The following is an 18,535-nucleotide window of genomic DNA, read 5'->3' on the forward strand; positions in this document are numbered from 1 at the left end:
CCCCACTGAAACTCTCCTACCCCCTTCAGCTTTGTTTCGCTTAGGGCCAGGACATCCAACTTCTTTTCATTCATAACATCAGCAATCATCTGTTTCTTGTCATCCGCACTACATCCACGCACATTTAAGCAACCCAGTTTTATAAAGTTTTTCTTCTTCTCTTTTTTAGTAATTGTATACAGGAGAAGGGGTTACTAGCCCATTGCTCCCGGCATTTTAGTCGCCTCATACGACACGCATGGCTTACGGAGGAAAGATTCTTTTCCACTTCCCCATGGACAATAGAAGAAATAAAAAAGAACAAGAGCTATTTAGAAAAAGGAGAAAAACCTAGATGTATGTATATATATATATGCATGTGCGTGTCTGTGAAGTGTGACCAAAGTGTAAGTAGGAGTAGCAAGATATCCCTGTTATCTTAGCGTGTTTATGAGACAGAAAAAGAAACCAGCAATCCTACCATCATGCAAAACAGTTACAGGTTTTTGTTTCACAGTCATCTGGCAGGACGGTAGTACTTCCCTGGGTGGTTGCTGTCTACCAACCTACTACCTATATATATATATTATATATATATATATATATATATATATATATATATATATTATATATATATATATATTATATATATATATATATTTATATATATATATATATATATATATATATATATATATTTATATATATATTTATATATATATTTATATATATATTTATATATATATTTATATATATATATTTATATATATATTTATATATATATATATATATATATATATTATATATATATATATATATATATATACACACACAAACATACCTATATAAATAGATTTTCCAACGTTCGACTACGTAAATTATTACTTTTAATAAATCTACGGACTTTGAATGCCACATTAGAGTATCCTACCTAGCCAAGATGCCACCCACAACAGTTGCCTTGCACCCAGGTACCTATTTACTGCTAGGTGAACAGGGGCAGGTGTACGGGAACTAGTACCAGGGTACCTACTTACCGCTAGGCGAACAAGTGTAATGAATCTAACACTCAGATAGTACTTTTTTTTACTGCCAGGTGAAGAGGGACATCAGGTAAAAGAAAACAGACACCCAGTTACCTAATTATCGCCTGGTGAACTATTAAGAAATGTATAAAGGTGTTCGAATGTATACAGCTGATTTTGCAGGTTTTTTCAACACACATGGAAATACAAAGGCAGATTATCTAATGAAATTCATTTGAGCGGCAGGTATTTAAATGCAATAATTCCTACAACAGGTCTTCAACCTCACCTAAACAAGACAGGTGTTTAGCCTCACTTAAACCAGCAGGAGCAGGTGTTAGACTTCACGTAAACCAGCAGACGCAGGTGTTTAACCTCAACTAAACCAGCAGAAGCAGGTATTTAACCTCACTTACACCAGCTGAAGTAGGTATGTACCTTTGATAGGTTTCTAGGGTTTTCCAACATCCGCAGGCCGGCCATGGGCCAGGTTTTGTCTGATCAACCAGGCTGGTGTTGCTGGTGGCCAGCTGTGCCTCATATCTAACACAGCTTGGTTGATCCGGCACTTGACTGAGGTACTTAAAGACTTGTTCCATCAGTGTTTCTGATATCTTCTAATAAAGTCGAATAGTCTGGGACCACGAATGTTGATACAATGTTCTCCTATCATGCCCACGACTCCCCCTGCTTTACACTTATCCCATAGTTTTCCCTCCAATTCATTATCATACACAAATGACCCGAACATAAGAGACAGAAGATTATTGGCGACTAGTAAATGGTCAAAACGTGGGGCCGAAACGTCGTTATTATCTGCCCTTTCCTACGTGTTGGTTATTTGTGTACCGTTCCACTCACGGTATTGTGACTTTCTGTTCAATACAATATTATGTTAATCTTTCTCTCTCTCTGGTTCACCCCAGTAAGTACGTGTTTCTCTGGTTCACCCCAGTAAGTACGTGTTTCTCTGGTTCACCCCAGTAAGTACGTGTTTCTCTGGTTCACCCCAGTAAGTACGTGTTTCTCTGGTTCACCCCAGTAAGTACGTGTTTCTCTGGTTCACCCCAGTAAGTACGTGTTTCTCTGGTTCACCCCAGTAAGTACGTGTTTCTCTGGTTCACCCCAGTAAGTACGTGTTTCTATGGTTCACCCCAGTAAGTACGTGTTTCTCTGGTTCACCCCAGTAAGTACGTGTTTCTCTGGTTCACCCCAGTAAGTACGTGTTTCTCTGGTTCACCCCAGTAAGTACGTGTTTCTCTGGTTCACCCCAGTAAGTACGTGTTTCTCTGGTTCACCCCAGTAAGTACGTGTTTCTCTGGTTCACCCCAGTAAGTACGTGTTTCTCTGGTTCACCCCAGTAAGTACGTGTTTCTCTGGTTCACCCCAGTAAGTACGTGTTTCTCTGGTTCACCCCAGTAAGTACGTGTTTCTCTCTCTCTGGTTCACCCCAGTAAGTACGTGTTTCTCTGGTTCACCCCAATAAGTACGTGTTTCTCTGGTTCACCCCAGTAAGTACGTGTTTCTCTGGTTCACCCCAGTAAGTACGTGTTTCTCTGGTTCACCCCAGTAAGTACGTGTTTCTCTGGTTCACCCCAGTAAGTACGTGTTTCTCTGGTTCACCCCAGTAAGTACGTGTTTCTCTGGTTCACCCCAGTAAGTACGTGTTTCTCTGGTTCACCCCAGTAAGTACGTGTTTCTCTGGTTCACCCCAGTAAGTACGTGTTTCTCTGGTTCACCCCAGTAAGTACGTGTTTCTCTCTCTCTGGTTCACCCCAGTAAGTACGTATTTCTCTCTCTCTGGTTCACCCCAGTAAGTACGTGTTTCTCTCTCTCTGGTTCACCCCAGTAAGTACGTGTTTCTCTGGTTCACCCCAGTAAGTACGTGTTTCTCTCTCTCTGGTTCACCCCAGTAAGTACGTATTTCTCTCTCTCTGGTTCACCCCAGTAAGTACGTATTTCTCTCTCTCTGGTTCACCCCAGTAAGTACGTGTTTCTCTCTCTCTGGTTCACCCCAGTAAGTACGTATTTCTCTCTCTCTGGTTCACCCCAGTAAGTACGTATTTCTCTCTCTCTGGTTCACCCCAGTAAGTACGTGTTTCTCTCTCTCTCTGGTTCACCCCAGTAAGTACGTGTTTCTCTGGTTCACCCCAGTAAGTACGTGTTTCTCTGGTTCACCCCAGTAAGTACGTGTTTCTCTGGTTCACCCCAGTAAGTACGTGTTTCTCTGGTTCACCCCAGTAAGTATGTGTTTCTCTGGTTCACCCCAGTAAGTACGTGTTTCTCTGGTTCACCCCAGTAAGTACGTGTTTCTCTGGTTCACCCCAGTAAGTACGTGTTTCTCTGGTTCACCCCAGTAAGTACGTGTTTCTCTGGTTCACCCCAGTAAGTACGTGTTTCTCTGGTTCACCCCAGTACGTGTTTCTCTGGTTCACCCCAGTAAGTACGTGTTTCTCTGGTTCACCCCAGTAAGTACGTGTTTCTCTGGTTCACCCCAGTAAGTACGTGTTTCTCTGGTTCACCCCAGTAAGTACGTGTTTCTCTGGTTCACCCCAGAAAGTACGTGTTTCTCTGGTTCACCCCAGTAAGTACGTGTTTCTCTGGTTCACCCCAGTAAGTACGTGTTTCTCTGGTTCACCCCAGTAAGTACGTGTTTGTCTGGTTCACCCCAGTAAGTACGTGTTTCTCTGGTTCACCCCAGTAAGTACGTGTTTCTCTGGTTCACCCCAGTAAGTACGTGTTTCTCTGGTTCACCCCAGAAAGTACGTGTTTCTCTGGTTCACCCCAGTAAGTACGTGTTTCTCTGGTTCACCCCAGTAAGTACGTGTTTCTCTCTCTCTGGTTCACCCCAGTAAGTACGTGTTTCTCTGGTTCACCCCAATAAGTACGTGTTTCTCTGGTTCACCCCAGTAAGTACGTGTTTCTCTGGTTCACCCCAGTAAGTACGTGTTTCTCTGGTTCACCCCAGTAAGTACGTGTTTCTCTGGTTCACCCCAGTAAGTATGTGTTTCTCTGGTTCACCCCAGTAAGTACGTGTTTCTCTGGTTCACCCCAGTAAGTACGTGTTTCTCTGGTTCACCCCAGTAAGTACGTGTTTCTCTGGTTCACCCCAGTAAGTACGTGTTTCTCTGGTTCACCCCAGTAAGTACGTGTTTCTCTCTCTCTGGTTCACCCCAGTAAGTACGTGTTTCTCTGGCTCACCCCAGTAAGTACGTGTTTCTCTCTCTCTGGTTCACCCCAGTAAGTGCGTGTTTCTCTCTCTCTGGTTCACCCCAGTAAGTACGTGCTTCTCTCTCTGGTTCACCCCAGTAAGTACGTGTTTCTCTGGTTCACCCCAGTAAGTACGTGTTTCTCTCTCTCTGGTTCACCCCAGTAAGTACGTGTTTCTCTCTCTCTGGTTCACCCCAGTAAGTACGTGTTTCTCTGGCTCACCCCAGTAAGTACGTGTTTCTCTCTCTCTGGTTCACCCCAGTAAGTACGTGTTTCTCTCTCTCTGGTTCACCCCAGTAAGTACGTGTTTCTCTCTGGTTCACCCCAGTAAGTGCGTGTTTCTCTCTCTCTGGTTCACCCCAGTAAGTACGTGTTTCTCTCTCTCTGGTTCACCCCAGTAAGTACGTGTTTCTCTCTCTCTGGTTCACCCCAGTAAGTGCGTGTTTCTCTCTCTCTGGTTCACCCCAGTAAGTACGTGTTTCTCTCTCTGGTTCACCCCAGTAAGTACGTGTTTCTCTCTCTCTGGTTCACCCCAGTAAGTACGTGTTTCTCTGGTTCACCCCAGTAAGCATGTGTTTCTCTGGTTCACCCCAGTAAGTACGAGTTTCCCTCTCTGGTTCACCCCGGTAAGTACGAGTTTCTCTCTCTGGTTCACCCCAGTAAGTACGTGTTCCTCTCTGGTTCACCCCAGTAAGTACGTGTTTCTCTCTCTGGTTCACCCCGGTAAGTGTTTCTCTCTCTGGTTCACCCCAATAAGTACGAGTTTCTCTCTCTGGTTCACCCCAGTAAGTACGAGTTTATCTCTGGTTCACCCCAGTAACTACAAGTTTATCTCTGGTTCACCCCAGTAACTACAAGTTTATCTCTGGTTCACCCCAGTAACTACAAGTTTATCTCTGGTTCACCCCAGTAACTACAAGTTTATCTCTGGTTCACCCCAGTAACTACAAGTTTATCTCTGGTTCACCCCAGTAACTACAAGTTTATCTCTGGTTCACCCCAGTAACTACAAGTTTATCTCTGGTTCACCCCAGTAGCTACAAGTTTATCTCTGGTTCACCCCAGTAAGTACGAGTTTATCTCTGGTTCACCCCAGTAACTACAAGTTTATCTCTGGTTCACCCCAGTAACTACAAGTTTATCTCTGGTTCACCCCAGTAACTACAAGTTTATCTCTGGTTCACCCCAGTAACTACAAGTTTATCTCTGGTTCACCCCAGTAACTACAAGTTTATCTCTGGTTCACCCCAGTAGCTACAAGTTTATCTCTGGTTCACCCCAGTAAGTACGGGTCTAGGACCTGGTTCACCCCAGTAAGTACGAGTCTAGGACCTGGTTTACCCCAGTAAGTACGAGTCTAGGACCTGGTTCACCCCAGTAAGTACGAGTCTAAGACCTGGTTCACCCCAGTAAGTACGGGTCTAGGACCTGGTTCACCCCAGTAAGTACGAGTCTAGGACCTGGTTCACCCCAGTAAGTACGAGTCTAAGACCTGGTTCACCCCAGTAAGTACGAGTCTAGAACCTGGTTCACCCCAGTAAGTACGAGTCTAGGACCTGGTTCACCCCAGTAAGTACGAGTCTAGGACCTGGTTCACCCCAGTAAGTACGAGTCTAGGACCTGGTTCACCCCAGTAAGTACGAGTCTAAGACCTGGTTCACCCCAGTAAGTACGAGTCTAGGACCTGGTTCACCCCAGTAAGTACGAGTCTAGGACCTGGTTCACCCCAGTAAGTACGAGTCTAGGACCTGGTTCACCCCAGTAAGTACGAGTCTAGGACCTGGTTCACCCCAGTAAGTACGAGTCTAGGACCTGGTTCACCCCAGTAAGTACGAGTCTAGGACCTGGTTCACCCCAGTAAGTACGAGTCTAAGACCTGGTTCACCCCAGTAAGTACGAGTCTAGGACCTGGAGGTGTTCCTAGTAATTTAAATGCTGGCCGTAAATAATCTCTGAATCTTAAGAATTAGACATATGTGCAACATCTGGGTATCTTTATTTGTGGACGTTTCGCCCTCCAGTGGCTTTATCAATACAAGGACATAATGTATATTGATAAAGCCACTGGAGGGCGAAACGTCTACAAATAAAGGTACCCAGATGTTGCCCATGTGTCTAAGCCTTCATCTTGTCGGTATTGTTACCATTCACAATCTCTGAATGTGTTCCGGTGCTTTTGATTCCAGGAAGTGGAGCTACTCTCCCCTTTCTCGGATCCAACATAATTACCTGCCAGTTTCCCATAGAGCGATATGACCCTTACAGGTGTAGATCTCTCCCATACACATATGACACTGAGACTTACCTTAGTCTGTGGCTGAGTGTATCTCTGGGTGTTCGGAGGTCTCCTGGGAAGGGTGTAGTGGGGAGTGTGGGGGTGGGCGTGGGCAGCAGGGTGGGCGTGAGACCTACGCCCAAGTCGGTCCAGGGAAGCGGTTCTCAAACCTCCCACAGAGTGGTCTGAGTCGCTTGAACTTTTGGTCTGCTGAATATTTAAGTTTGTGTGTGTGTGTGTGTGTGTGTGTGTGTGTGTGTGTGTGTGTGTGTGTGTGTGTGTGTGTGTGTGTGTTTATACGAGTGTACAAATGTATATTTGTATATATAAATATATACGTGCATGTATGTATACACATAGTTACATGCAGTGATAATGTACACAGAGACGTACATATGTGTACAACAATGGAACACACACACATATATGGAATAATTGTGCCAGTCAATGTGGCTCCATGGGTGTGGGTGTTGGTGGGTGGGTGAGGGCACACATGGTCGTAGTTGGTCGGAGATGGGCGGAGATGGGCGGAGATGGGCGGAGATGGGCGGGACATGCAAGAGAAGACAAAAAAAAGACAAAGTTAGACCACAAATTTTTAATTATTTTCTTCATCTGAAACAAAAAAACAAAAATCACAATTCTCAAAAAAATTCTTTTCATGCAAATCAAAAAATTAGACAAAACTTTAATAAATTGTCTTTAAGAATTTAAAGATTAAAAAAAAAGGGACACAGAGACAATAAGAAATACAGAAAGTTAAGGCTGGTTAATGGGGTTTCAAGTCTATCTACTACACTGAGAGGCTCATTAAGGCTCTTTATCACCTCACAACAATACATAAAATACACATTAAAGTTTACTCTCAATGTATATACACTGAGACATATACACCTTTCAGTGTATATACACTGAGACATATACACCTTTCAGTGTATATACACTGAGACATATACACCTCTCAATGTATATACACTGAGACATATACACCTCTCAATGTATATACACTGAGACATATACACCTCTCAATGTATATACACTCAGACATATACACCTCTCAATGTATATACACTCAGACATATACACCTTTCAGTGTATATACACTGAGACATATACACCTTTCAGTGTATATACACTGAGACATACACCTTTCAGTGTATATTCATTGAGAAATATACACCTTTCAGTGTATATACACTGAGAAATATACACCTTTCAATGTATATACACTCAGACATATACACCTTTCAGTGTATATACACTGAGACATACACCTCTCAGTGTATATACATTGAGACATATACACCTCACTGTATATACACTGAGACATACACCTCTAAGTGTATATACACTGAGACATACACCTCTCAATGTATATACACTGAGACATATACACCTCTCAATGCATATACAGAGACATACACCTCTCAGTGTATATACACTGAGACATATACACCTCTCAATGTATATAAACTGAGACATATACACCTCTCAATGTATATAAACTGAGACATATACACCTCTCAATGTATATACACTGAGACATACACCTCTCAATGTATATACGCTGAGACATACACCTCTCAATGTATATACACTGAGACAAACACCTCTCAATGTATATACGCTGAGACATACACCTCTCAATGTATATACACTGAGACATATACACCTCTCAATGTATATACACTGAGACATATACACCTCTCAATGTATATACAATGAGACATATACACCTCTCAATGTATATACACTGAGAGGTGTATATGTCTCAGTGTATATACACTGAGACATATACACCTCTCAATGTATATACACTGAGACATATACACCTCTCAGTGTATATACACTGAGACATATACACCTCTCAATATATATACACTGAGACATACACCTCTCAATGTATATACACTTGAAACATATACACCTCTCAGTGTATATACACTGAGACATATACACCTCTCAGTGTATATACACTGAGACATATACACCTCTGTGTATATACACTGAGACATATACACCTCTCAATGTATATACACTGAGACATATACACCTCTCAATGTATATACACAGACATATACACCTCTCAATGTATATACACTGAGACATATACACTTCTCAATGTATATACACTGAAACATGTACACCTCTCAATGTATATACACTGAGACATATACACCTCTCAATGTATATACACTGAGACATATACACTTCTCAATGTATATACACTGAGACATATACACCTCTCAATGTATATACACTGAGACATATACACCTCTCAATGTATATACGCTGAGACATATACACCTCTCAATGTATATACACTGAGACATACACCTCAATGTATATACACTGAGACATATACACCTCTCAGTGTATATACACTGAGACATATGCACCTCTCAATGTATATAAACTGAGACATATACACCTCTCAATGTATATACACTGAGACATATACACCTCTCAATGTATATACACTGAGATATATACACCTCTCAATGTATATACACTGAGACATATACACTTTTCAATGTATATACACTGAGACATATACACCTCTCAATGTATATACACTGAGACATATACACCTCTCAATGTATATACGCTGAGACATATACACCTCTCAATGTATATACACTGAGACATACACCTCTCAATGTATATACACTGAGACATACACCTCTCAGTGTATATACACTGAGACATATGCACCTCTCAATGTATATAAACTGAGACATATACACCTCTCAATGTATATACACTGAGACATATACACCTCTCAATGTATATACACTGAGACATATACACCTCTCAATGTAAATATTTCTGCGCAAATTTAAATGTTTATATAAATTATTTTAAACATGAACATATATATTAAAAACTATACGTATATAGTCAAGTGGCCACATTATTAGGAACAATGTACTAGTACTGGGTAAGGTTCCTCTTTGCTCCCCAGAACAGCCTAAATTCTTCATGTCATGTATTTATCACGGTGCTGGAAACATTCCTTGGAGATTCTGGTTTATATTAACATGATAACCTCAAACAGATGCTACAGATTTGTCGGCTGAATATTCATGCTGTGAATCTCTCGTTCCACAACATCCCAAAAGTTTACACCAAATTCTGCCTCTACCATCTTCATGTCACACCAGAATGATGTATGTAGTGGAGGCAGGATCCATACATAGCTTTAAGAAGAGGTGTGATAAATCTCATGGAGCAGGGAGAGTGGACCTAGTAGCGACCAGTAAAGAGGCGGGGCCAGGGACTATGACTCGACCCTTGCAACCACAATTAGATGGGTACACACACCCACTAGGCAGTTTATATACAAGGGAAGAGGAATGAAGGAAGGGGTAGGGGTAAAGGGGGAAAGGATCAATTTAGCTTACCTGTGTGACGTCACGCGCGCCATAATTCGCAGCTGTGACCAGGTATAAGAGGTATTAACACGTGGTGTTTGTTTATAAGCAAAACACGTGTAAATTCGACAACGTTCTTTAATGTTTAACTTCACTTATTTTAGTATCTACTGATATCGCACACTTGATCTTCCCTCATCTTCCTACACACTTTCTACCACTTAAATAAGTAGACACCTTAATTTATAACTAATGTTGAGACATATCTCCAAAATCAACAGTCTACTCACCCTCACTATGTTCATCAGATTATCAGCCCTATTTATTCCCATCATCAGACCTATTTATTCCCATCATCAGACCTATTTATTCCCATCATCAGCCCTATTTATTCCCATCATCAGACCTATTTATTCCAATATAAGATACATTTAAAAATTATATACAAGGCCCAAAATGTTAATTTAGATGAGACTCCTTCGTTCGTCCACTGATCATCAGCTGACTGATAACACTAAACACAAGACACAGTTAAGCACTAAATGAAAAGGTGGTGGAAACAAATTCTGTACACAGCATCAAGAAAAGGTATGACCTGTCCCCTGCAGATCAGGAAGCCAACTGGGTGACTCAGTGTCACGCTACAAACATGTGGGATTGGATAATTACATAAGACTTAAGGATCAGAACCAGGAGCTAGGCATCAACCCCTTGCAAGTAGCCGTTATCGAGCGAGCACAGGGTTGGCTAATTACCCTCATTATCATAAGTAACAAAAATTGAACCTTTTTGTCTCTTAATTGGGGAATTAAATTGTTAATTTTTTGCTCTCATGTCTCATTAGGAGAGGACAGAAACGCTAGTGAAGGGCTCTTGATCCAAGGAATACGAAGCATCCTCCCCTTCCTCTCATTAATCCTCAAGAAGTGTAAGCAACAGAAGTCCAGCTGTTATACTACAGTTTTATACATCATTAGTAAGGCCTCGCCTACATTACGCAGCTCAGTTCTGGTCTCCATATAACAGAATGGATATAAATTCATTAGAAAACATTGAGCGAAGAATGACAAAATTAATATAGCATTAGAAATCTTCCGTATGAAAAAACAGCGAAGACCTTTAAATTACATTCACTTGTAAGATGAAGAATGAGGGGAGACATGACCGAAGTGTATAAATGAAAGATGCGTATTAACAAAGGGGATATAAATATGGTCTTGAGGATATTTCTCCAAGAGAGAACCCGCAGTAATGGATTCAAATTAGACAAGTTTAGATTAAGAAAGGATATAGGTAAGTAATGGTTTGGAAATTGGGTAGTTAATGAGTGGAACAGTCTGCCTAGTAGGGTTATTGAAGCTAAAACCTTGGGAGTTTCAAATTTAGGTTGGATAAATCATGAGTGAGAGGGGTTGGATTTGAGTGGGACTTGCACATGAGTAAATAGAATTACCAAAGCTTATTGCTTAGGTAGCGTTGAAAATTGGGTTGGGCAAATATTGTTAGTGGGATGGATTGTGAAGGACCTGCCTAGTGTGGGCCAACTGGTCTGCTGCAGTGTTCCTCCTTTCTTATGTTCTTATGTTACCTTCCCTTCTCCCCGTCTCTGCATAACTCTTAAGGGTTTATCACTATAATAATTAATATAATTAACATTATAATAATAATTAATAACAACAATAATGATATTCTGACTGCTTATCATCATACAATCTGTAACAATTCTGTTTGCTAAAACAGTGTGTATCAGTGTCTACGCATGTATATTACTATGTATGTAGTGTATCTGGAAATATAAACACATATGCAGTATAATGTGATCCTTTATTGACAACGTTTCGCCCACACAGTGGGCTTTTTCAAGTCACAAACAGATCTACCTGGGGTGGAAGGTACGCGAGTATTTATAGTCAGGTTCAGAATGCTGAGGTCAAGTGGAGAATGCTGCACCTGATGATGTACCGAGTGGGGTTATAAAGTATAAAATCTTGGGTAGCTTGGAAAGGATTTTAGACTCTATAACCCCACACTGCATATGTGTTTATATTTCCATTGTGTCGGTATTTTATACCATTTATTTCCATGTAGTGTATCTGTGCATGTCAAGAGGCGTGTACTACTGTGTATGTTCAGTCTGAAAATTCACATACGTACATAACACACACACACACACACACACACACACAAGCACGCACAAAACACACACACAGATGGCTGCGCGTGGGGGTTTCAAAAATAGGTATGACTGAGCTAATTCACGTCAGTGTGCTGCAAGGCTAAGAGGCGGGACCAACAGCTACAGTTCACCAGCCAGGACACCTCTAAAAGGTAGCTACAAACACACCACACACACAGTGCAGGAGGTAACGGAGAACATGACACACACAAGAAACATTGACAAGACAGCCAGCAACATGAACGTGATACCGTGTTCAGGATGACTACACTCACCACTATCTCAAGATAAGTCTTATCAAGATGGCAAAGTTTATATCCACTATGGCAAACATTAGTTACATCCACAATGGTAAACATTAACCACATCCACCATGGTAAACATTAACCACATCCACAATGATAAACATTAACCACATCCACAATGGTAAACATTAACCACATCCACAATGGTAAACATTAACCACATCCACAATGGTAAACATTAACCACATCCACAATGGTAAACATTAGCCACATCCACAATGATAAACATTAGTTACATCCACCATGGTAAACATTAACCACATCCACAATGATAAATATTAGCCACATCCACCATGGTAAACATTAACCACATCCACAATGATAAATATTAGCCACATCCACCATGGTAAACATTAACCACATCCACAATGATAAATATTAGCCACATCCACCATGGTAAACATTAACCACATCCACAATGATAAACATTAGCCACATCCACAATGATAAGCATTAGCCACATCCACTATGGTAAACATTAATTACATCCACCATGGTAAACATTAACCACATCCACCATGGTAAACATTAACCACATCCATAACGCTAAACATTAGCCACATCCATAACGCTAAACATTAGCCACATCCACAATGGTAAACATTAGCCACATCCACAATGATAAACATTAACCACATCCACAATGATAAACATTAGTTACATCCACGATGGCAAACATTAGTTACATCCACAATGGTAAACATTAACAACATCCACGATAAGTAAACATTATTCATACAGGGTTGTGATAAGAGAAGAGGAGAAAGTGTGAAGCGTGAGCAGAGAGTGCCAAAGACAAGGAAGAAATCAGGAAGGTATGGGACGGAGGAGGAAGAAGAGAGAGCGAGGAAGGAGGATGCAGAAAATTAAGGAAGGAAATAGTGTGTGAAGGAAAGAAGCAATACCTCATTAGGATACATGAGCCCATACGATAACACTGGAGATGTACCTTGAGAGGCTGGTGAGCTTCGAAGGGTGGGAAAGTATGGAAGACCTCGTCCTCGTGTTCCTCGCGGATAACAGGTTGACGTCCTCGACGAGACCGACCTCTGCTATAGGACCACTTATGGCCTATATACAGCGACTGTATCTCTGGGGGAAACTGTGACAGTCGATGGGCCACCCAGTCAGTGACGGCCAGTCTGGCGACGTCTCGTTCAAGTGCACCAGTATGAGGCAAGTATCTCTGTACCGGGTACTGCCGGAAGACCCGTTCTTTCACCTGCCGATTGAGGTTTCCGGGGGGTGGTGGCATCACTTGTTCGGACTGAGTGAAATCCGACAGAGTCAGCGACCACTGACGGGGTTTAGAGTCAGTACCGACGGCTTCCGGTATAGGCACTGGAAAGGGTGGTTTACTTGTGGGTTCCTGGCCTGAGGCGAGTGTAGCGGCGTTCTGACCAAGTGTCCACCCTTCCTGAGGTCTCCATTGCTGTTGTGGTGGTGAGGTGTAGCTCTGAGTTGAGGTTAGACTCTGTTGAATTTGTGAGCTTTTTAACGATGGCCCTTGGTAAGGAAAAATAGGTTGAAAAGTTTGACAATTAGTCATTGCTGCAGCGTACGGGTGAATTTCCTGGCCTGAAGGATCCTGACACGGAGAACCGGAAGTGAAGGAGCTGGATCGCTGCATGTCTTGCTCTTGAGGACCTGGCTGGGTTCGACTCGGGTTGTTAACAAGTGTCGAACCTGCAGTCGAGAGCTTGGAAGAAATCGATGACTGACTCGAGTTGGAGTCTTGCCTTGATGCTGTTGTAAGCTTGGTTGACGGGGACCTGACTGGTGGTGCAGGCTTGGATCGCATCGAGGACGACCTTGTTCTGGACAGTTGAGGATCGTAAGTGAGCTTGGTCCGTGGATCGTTAGCCTCCTGACTTAAGCCCGAAAGCGGAGAGACCTGTTGGTTTCTGACAACGCTGCTGGACTGTTGTTTATTGTTATGTTGAACATGAGGGGCCAACATAGAGGACAAGGAGGACGTTGTTGAAACATTCGAAGTTCTTCTTATGGAAGGTTTATGTGGGTGAGAAAAAGTCTCAACGTCTACACCCGCCTCAGCCATCACCTTGAAGTTGTGTTTGAAGAGGTGGTCGTCAAGGACGTGTTGCATGGCTTCACTTTCTTCTTTGCTCAGAGCCAGGTTGAGAGGATGGAACTCACTTCGTCGCATCCTCGGTTCACTCTTCGTCCGCCTCACAACCTGATGTTTCTTCACAACTTTCGGCGTTGGTGGCTGCTCACTATGTTTTCGCTGCACGTTGTGGCGTTTACTATTGCTACCCGATGATGTGCCACCCGATGGCGTGCCTCCCGATGGAGTGATACCTGATGGAGTGATGCCAGATAACTTGACGTTCTCCTTATCACCACCTTCCCTGTCTGCTGATGGTGGTGTCGGGAGAGGCCTCTCTGGGAAGCCCTTTATTGTAGGAGTGCTGGGGGCTTCCTTCGCCATCCCAGAAGATTCTTCCTCTTCCTTTGAGTACCGAGACATGACACTTGTATCTTGTGAAGGTTTAGGTGAGGCAACATCTGTAGCAACAGGTCTGGGTGGAGGAGGAGCCTCGTAGATGGGACGCAGTGGTCCCGGCACATCATAGTTCTCACTCACATCTGTATCCTTCACCTCAGCAACACCCTCAGTCCTACTCTCCAAAACAGGCTTTATTTGCGTCCTAGAAAATTCGCATTTGGAGCAATCTTCTACTTCGGCTCGTGTTTGTCTCTCGAGTGTATTTTGTCTGGAGGCTGTTGTGATAGCTTCAGGCTCTGATATCTCTCCCACCATTTCCTCTTTCGATGTTGATTTGTCTCGTTCGGGGGCTGAGGTTTTACCTTGTTCGGGACTTGACCGCTGACTGGAAGCTATTTCGCCATTTCCTCCCTCTTTGGTCGCTTTAGCTTGGGAAGATCTTTTCTGATATATTTCGGTGGGGGTCAGGATATCGTAACCAGGACAAGGTAATTTTCCTTTCTCTAAATCTTCCTTGTCGACGCCGAAGTCAAAATGTTTTTTTCTTCCTGGGATGAAGGAGGTGCTGTCCACAGTGTCGTCGCCAGGTGATAAAACCCCCGCATTAGAGCTTCTTACTTTCTTGCTTGTCTTTCCTCTCCATTCTTTCCTTTTACTTTTTTGTTCATCACCATTTTTGTGCTTGCCTAAAGGAAGAGTGAATCGTCTCTTGCCGCTCTTCTTGGTCTTAGAGCTGGAGTCCTCTTGGAGGGATGGATTTTGATCTGTTACATCCACCGGCCTCCACTGTGATTCTTTCAGTTCCAGAGAACTAGATGATTTAGACCAATGCGTCCCGGTCGAAGTGACCACACCTGGTTGTTCAAGAGACGTGGGTCGCTTTGAGAGGTGGCTGGTTGAGACGGCTCTCCTGTATCTCTGCAGAGATGACGTCTTATCTCCATCAATCCTCTCCAACAGATCCTCAGATGACCTTACTCCATGACCATCCTCCAAAGACCTCAGGAAGAGTTCCTCAGTAGACTTAATTTCTTTGTCAATGGGTCTTTTCCTGTCAAATAGTTGCTCAGAAGACATAAGGTGCCTGGAGGTGTGTGTGACAGTACTGGAGGCAGTACTCGTGTGTTTGGTGGACTTGTGTGTCAGCGTGGGACTCGACTCACTCTTGTGTATCCACCACTTCCAGAAGGGCATGTACTTCTTGTCCACGTCGACCATTATGGCTATCCTCACGCCACTACCACCACCACCACCACAACTACTACAACCACAATCACCACAGGAGTCTTTTCAGCCAGCTGGCTCTCTCAGAGCAGTCATTTCCTCCGGCTGCTACAACAGTGACCACCAACAACTTCCACAACGTTCCTACCACACCTTTGGGCTCATTAAAATATGTATGGCGCTGTATGACCCAAGAATACAATAATACAGAACAGACTTTGTATCTCAACTTCAAAAATAACTTTGATATATTTAAGTCATAAAGGCTTTTCCATACACGTTTGTTACAAGTTATGTAAGCATCTTCAATGTTATACCTGTTAATTAATAATAATTATTACACTTGATTATAGAAATGCTTGATATTTTATGTATCACTAACGCTGGAAAAGAGCTCTTGATCCAAGGAAATTGGAGAAATCTTGGCTTTCCTCGGATCAAACATGATTTGTGGGCAAATAGCGACTTATTGCTGCCATGGTATTCTGTTTCTTCTTCTTTTAATATCTCTCTCCCTAATATTCCAGTTCTAACTTCCCCCTCCTCCTCTCTCTCTCTCTCTCTCCACCGCTCCCTCTGTCTGTCTTAACCCCCCATCCTCTCTCTCTCTCTCTCCACCCCTCCCTCTGCCTGTCTTAACCCCCCATCCTCTCTCTCTCTCTCTCTCCACCCCTCCCTCTGCCTGTCTTAACCCCCCATCCTCTCTCTCTCTCTCTCTCTCTCTCCACCCCTCCATCTGCCTGTCTTAACCCCCCATCCTCTCTCTCTCTCTCTCTCCACCCCTCCCTCTGCCTGTCTTAACCCCCCATCATCTCTCTCTCTCTCTCCACCCCTCACTCTCCCTGTCTTAACCCCCCATCCTCTCTCTCTCTCTCTCCACCCCTCCCTTCTGTCTTAACCCCCCATCCTCACTCTCTCTCTCTCTCTCTCTCCACCCCTCCCTCTGTCTGTCTTAACCCCCATCCTCTCTCTCTCTCTCTCTCCACCCCTCCCTCTGTCTGTCTTAACCCCCCATCCTCTCTCTCTCTCTCTCCACCCCTCCCTCTGTCTGTCTTAACCCCCCATCCTCTCTCTCTCTCTCCACCCCTCCCTCTGTCTGTCTTAACCCCCCATCCTCTCTCTCTCTCTCTCCACCCCTCCCTCTGTCTGTCTTAACCGCCCATTCTCTCTCTCTCTCTCTCTCTCTCCACCCCTCCCTCTGTCTGTCTTAACCCCCCATCCTCTCTCTATCTCTCCACCCCTCCCTCTGTCTGTCTTAACCCCCCATCCTCTCTCTATCTCTCCACCCCTCCCTCTGTCTGTCTTAACCCCCCATCCTCTCTCTCTCTCTCTCCACCCCTCCCTCTGTCTGTCTTAACCGCCCATTCTCTCTCTCTCTCTCTCTCTCTCTCTCTCTCTCTCTCTCTCCACCCCTCCCTCTGTCTGTCTTAACCCCCCATCCTCTCTCTCTCTCTCTCCACCCCTCCCTCTGTCTGTCTTAACCCCCCCATCCTCTCTCTCTCTCTCTCTCCACCCCTCCCTCTGTCTGTCTTAACCCCCCATCCTCTCTCTCTCTCTCTCTCCACCCCTCCCTCTGTCTGTCTTAACCCCCATCCTCTCTCTCTCTCTCTCTCCACCCCTCCCTCTGTCTGTCCTAACCCCCCATCCTCTCTCTATCTCTCCACCCCTCCCTCTGTCTGTCTTAACCCCCCATCTCTCTCTCTCTCTCTCCACCCCTCCCTCTGTCTGTCTTAACCCCCCATCCTCTCTCTCTCTCTCCACCCCTCCCTCTGTCTGTCTTAACCCCCCATCCGCTCTCTCTCTCTCCACCCCTCCCTCTGTCTGTCTTAACCGCCCCCCCATCCTCTCTCTCTCTCCACCCCTCCCTCTGTCTGTCTTAACCCCCCATCCTCTCTCTCTCTCTCCACCCCTCCCTCTGTCTGTCTTAACCCCCCATCCTCTCTCTCTCTCTCCACCCCTCCCTCTGCCTGTCTTAACCCCCCATCTCTCTCTCTCTCTCTCCACCCCTCCCTCTGCCTGTCTTAACCCCTCATCCTCTCTCTCTCTCCACCCCTCCCTCTGCCTGTCTTAACCCCCCATCCTCTTTCTCTCTCTCTCCACCCCTCCCTCTGCCTGTCTTAACCGCTCATCCTCTCTCTCTCTCCACCCCTCCCTCTGCCTGTCTTAACCCCCCATCCTCTTTCTCTCTCTCTCCACCCCTACCTCTGCCTGTCTTAACCCCCCATCCTCTCTCTCTCCACCCCTCCCTGTGCCTGTCTTAACCGCCCATCCTCTCTCTCTCCACCCCTACCTCTGCCTGTCTTAACCCCATCCTCTCTCTCTCTCCACCCCTACCTCTGCCTGTCTTAACCCCCATCCTCTCTCTCCACCCTTACCTCTGCCTGTCTTAACCCCCCACCCCCCTACCCCTCCATGGGTCGCAGGTGCACCAAAATAAACCCCATTATAGAGCAAGTGCCTTCAAGAACAGGTGTTACAGGCAAGCCAGACAACTCTC

The 18,535-nt window shown here is 44.2% G+C and overlaps 1 protein-coding gene across 3 annotated transcripts in view; it reads right to left on the reverse strand.

Annotated features, from left to right (window-relative positions):
* Positions 1 to 16,377, reverse strand: part of LOC128686976 (mucin-4) — a 162,880-nt gene extending 146,503 nt beyond the window's left edge. The window contains exons 1-2 of one of the 3 annotated variants that reach the window (XM_070082669.1): positions 13,294 to 16,377; positions 6,520 to 6,696 (exon numbers count right to left, since the gene is read on the reverse strand). In XM_070082669.1, coding sequence (XP_069938770.1) covers positions 6,520 to 6,696; positions 13,294 to 16,032 — 2,916 coding nt within the window. In that variant the 5' untranslated portion in view covers positions 16,033 to 16,377. Of the gene's footprint in view, positions 1 to 6,519; positions 6,700 to 13,293 lie in introns of all 3 variants that reach the window. The other 2 variants (XM_070082668.1, XM_070082670.1) reach the window with 2 other exon arrangements.
* Positions 16,378 to 18,535: the final 2,158 nt, after the last annotated feature.

The sequence above is a fragment of the Cherax quadricarinatus genome, chromosome 7, assembly GCF_038502225.1.
Source record: "Cherax quadricarinatus isolate ZL_2023a chromosome 7, ASM3850222v1, whole genome shotgun sequence".
Classification (NCBI taxonomy): domain Eukaryota; kingdom Metazoa; phylum Arthropoda; class Malacostraca; order Decapoda; family Parastacidae; genus Cherax; species Cherax quadricarinatus.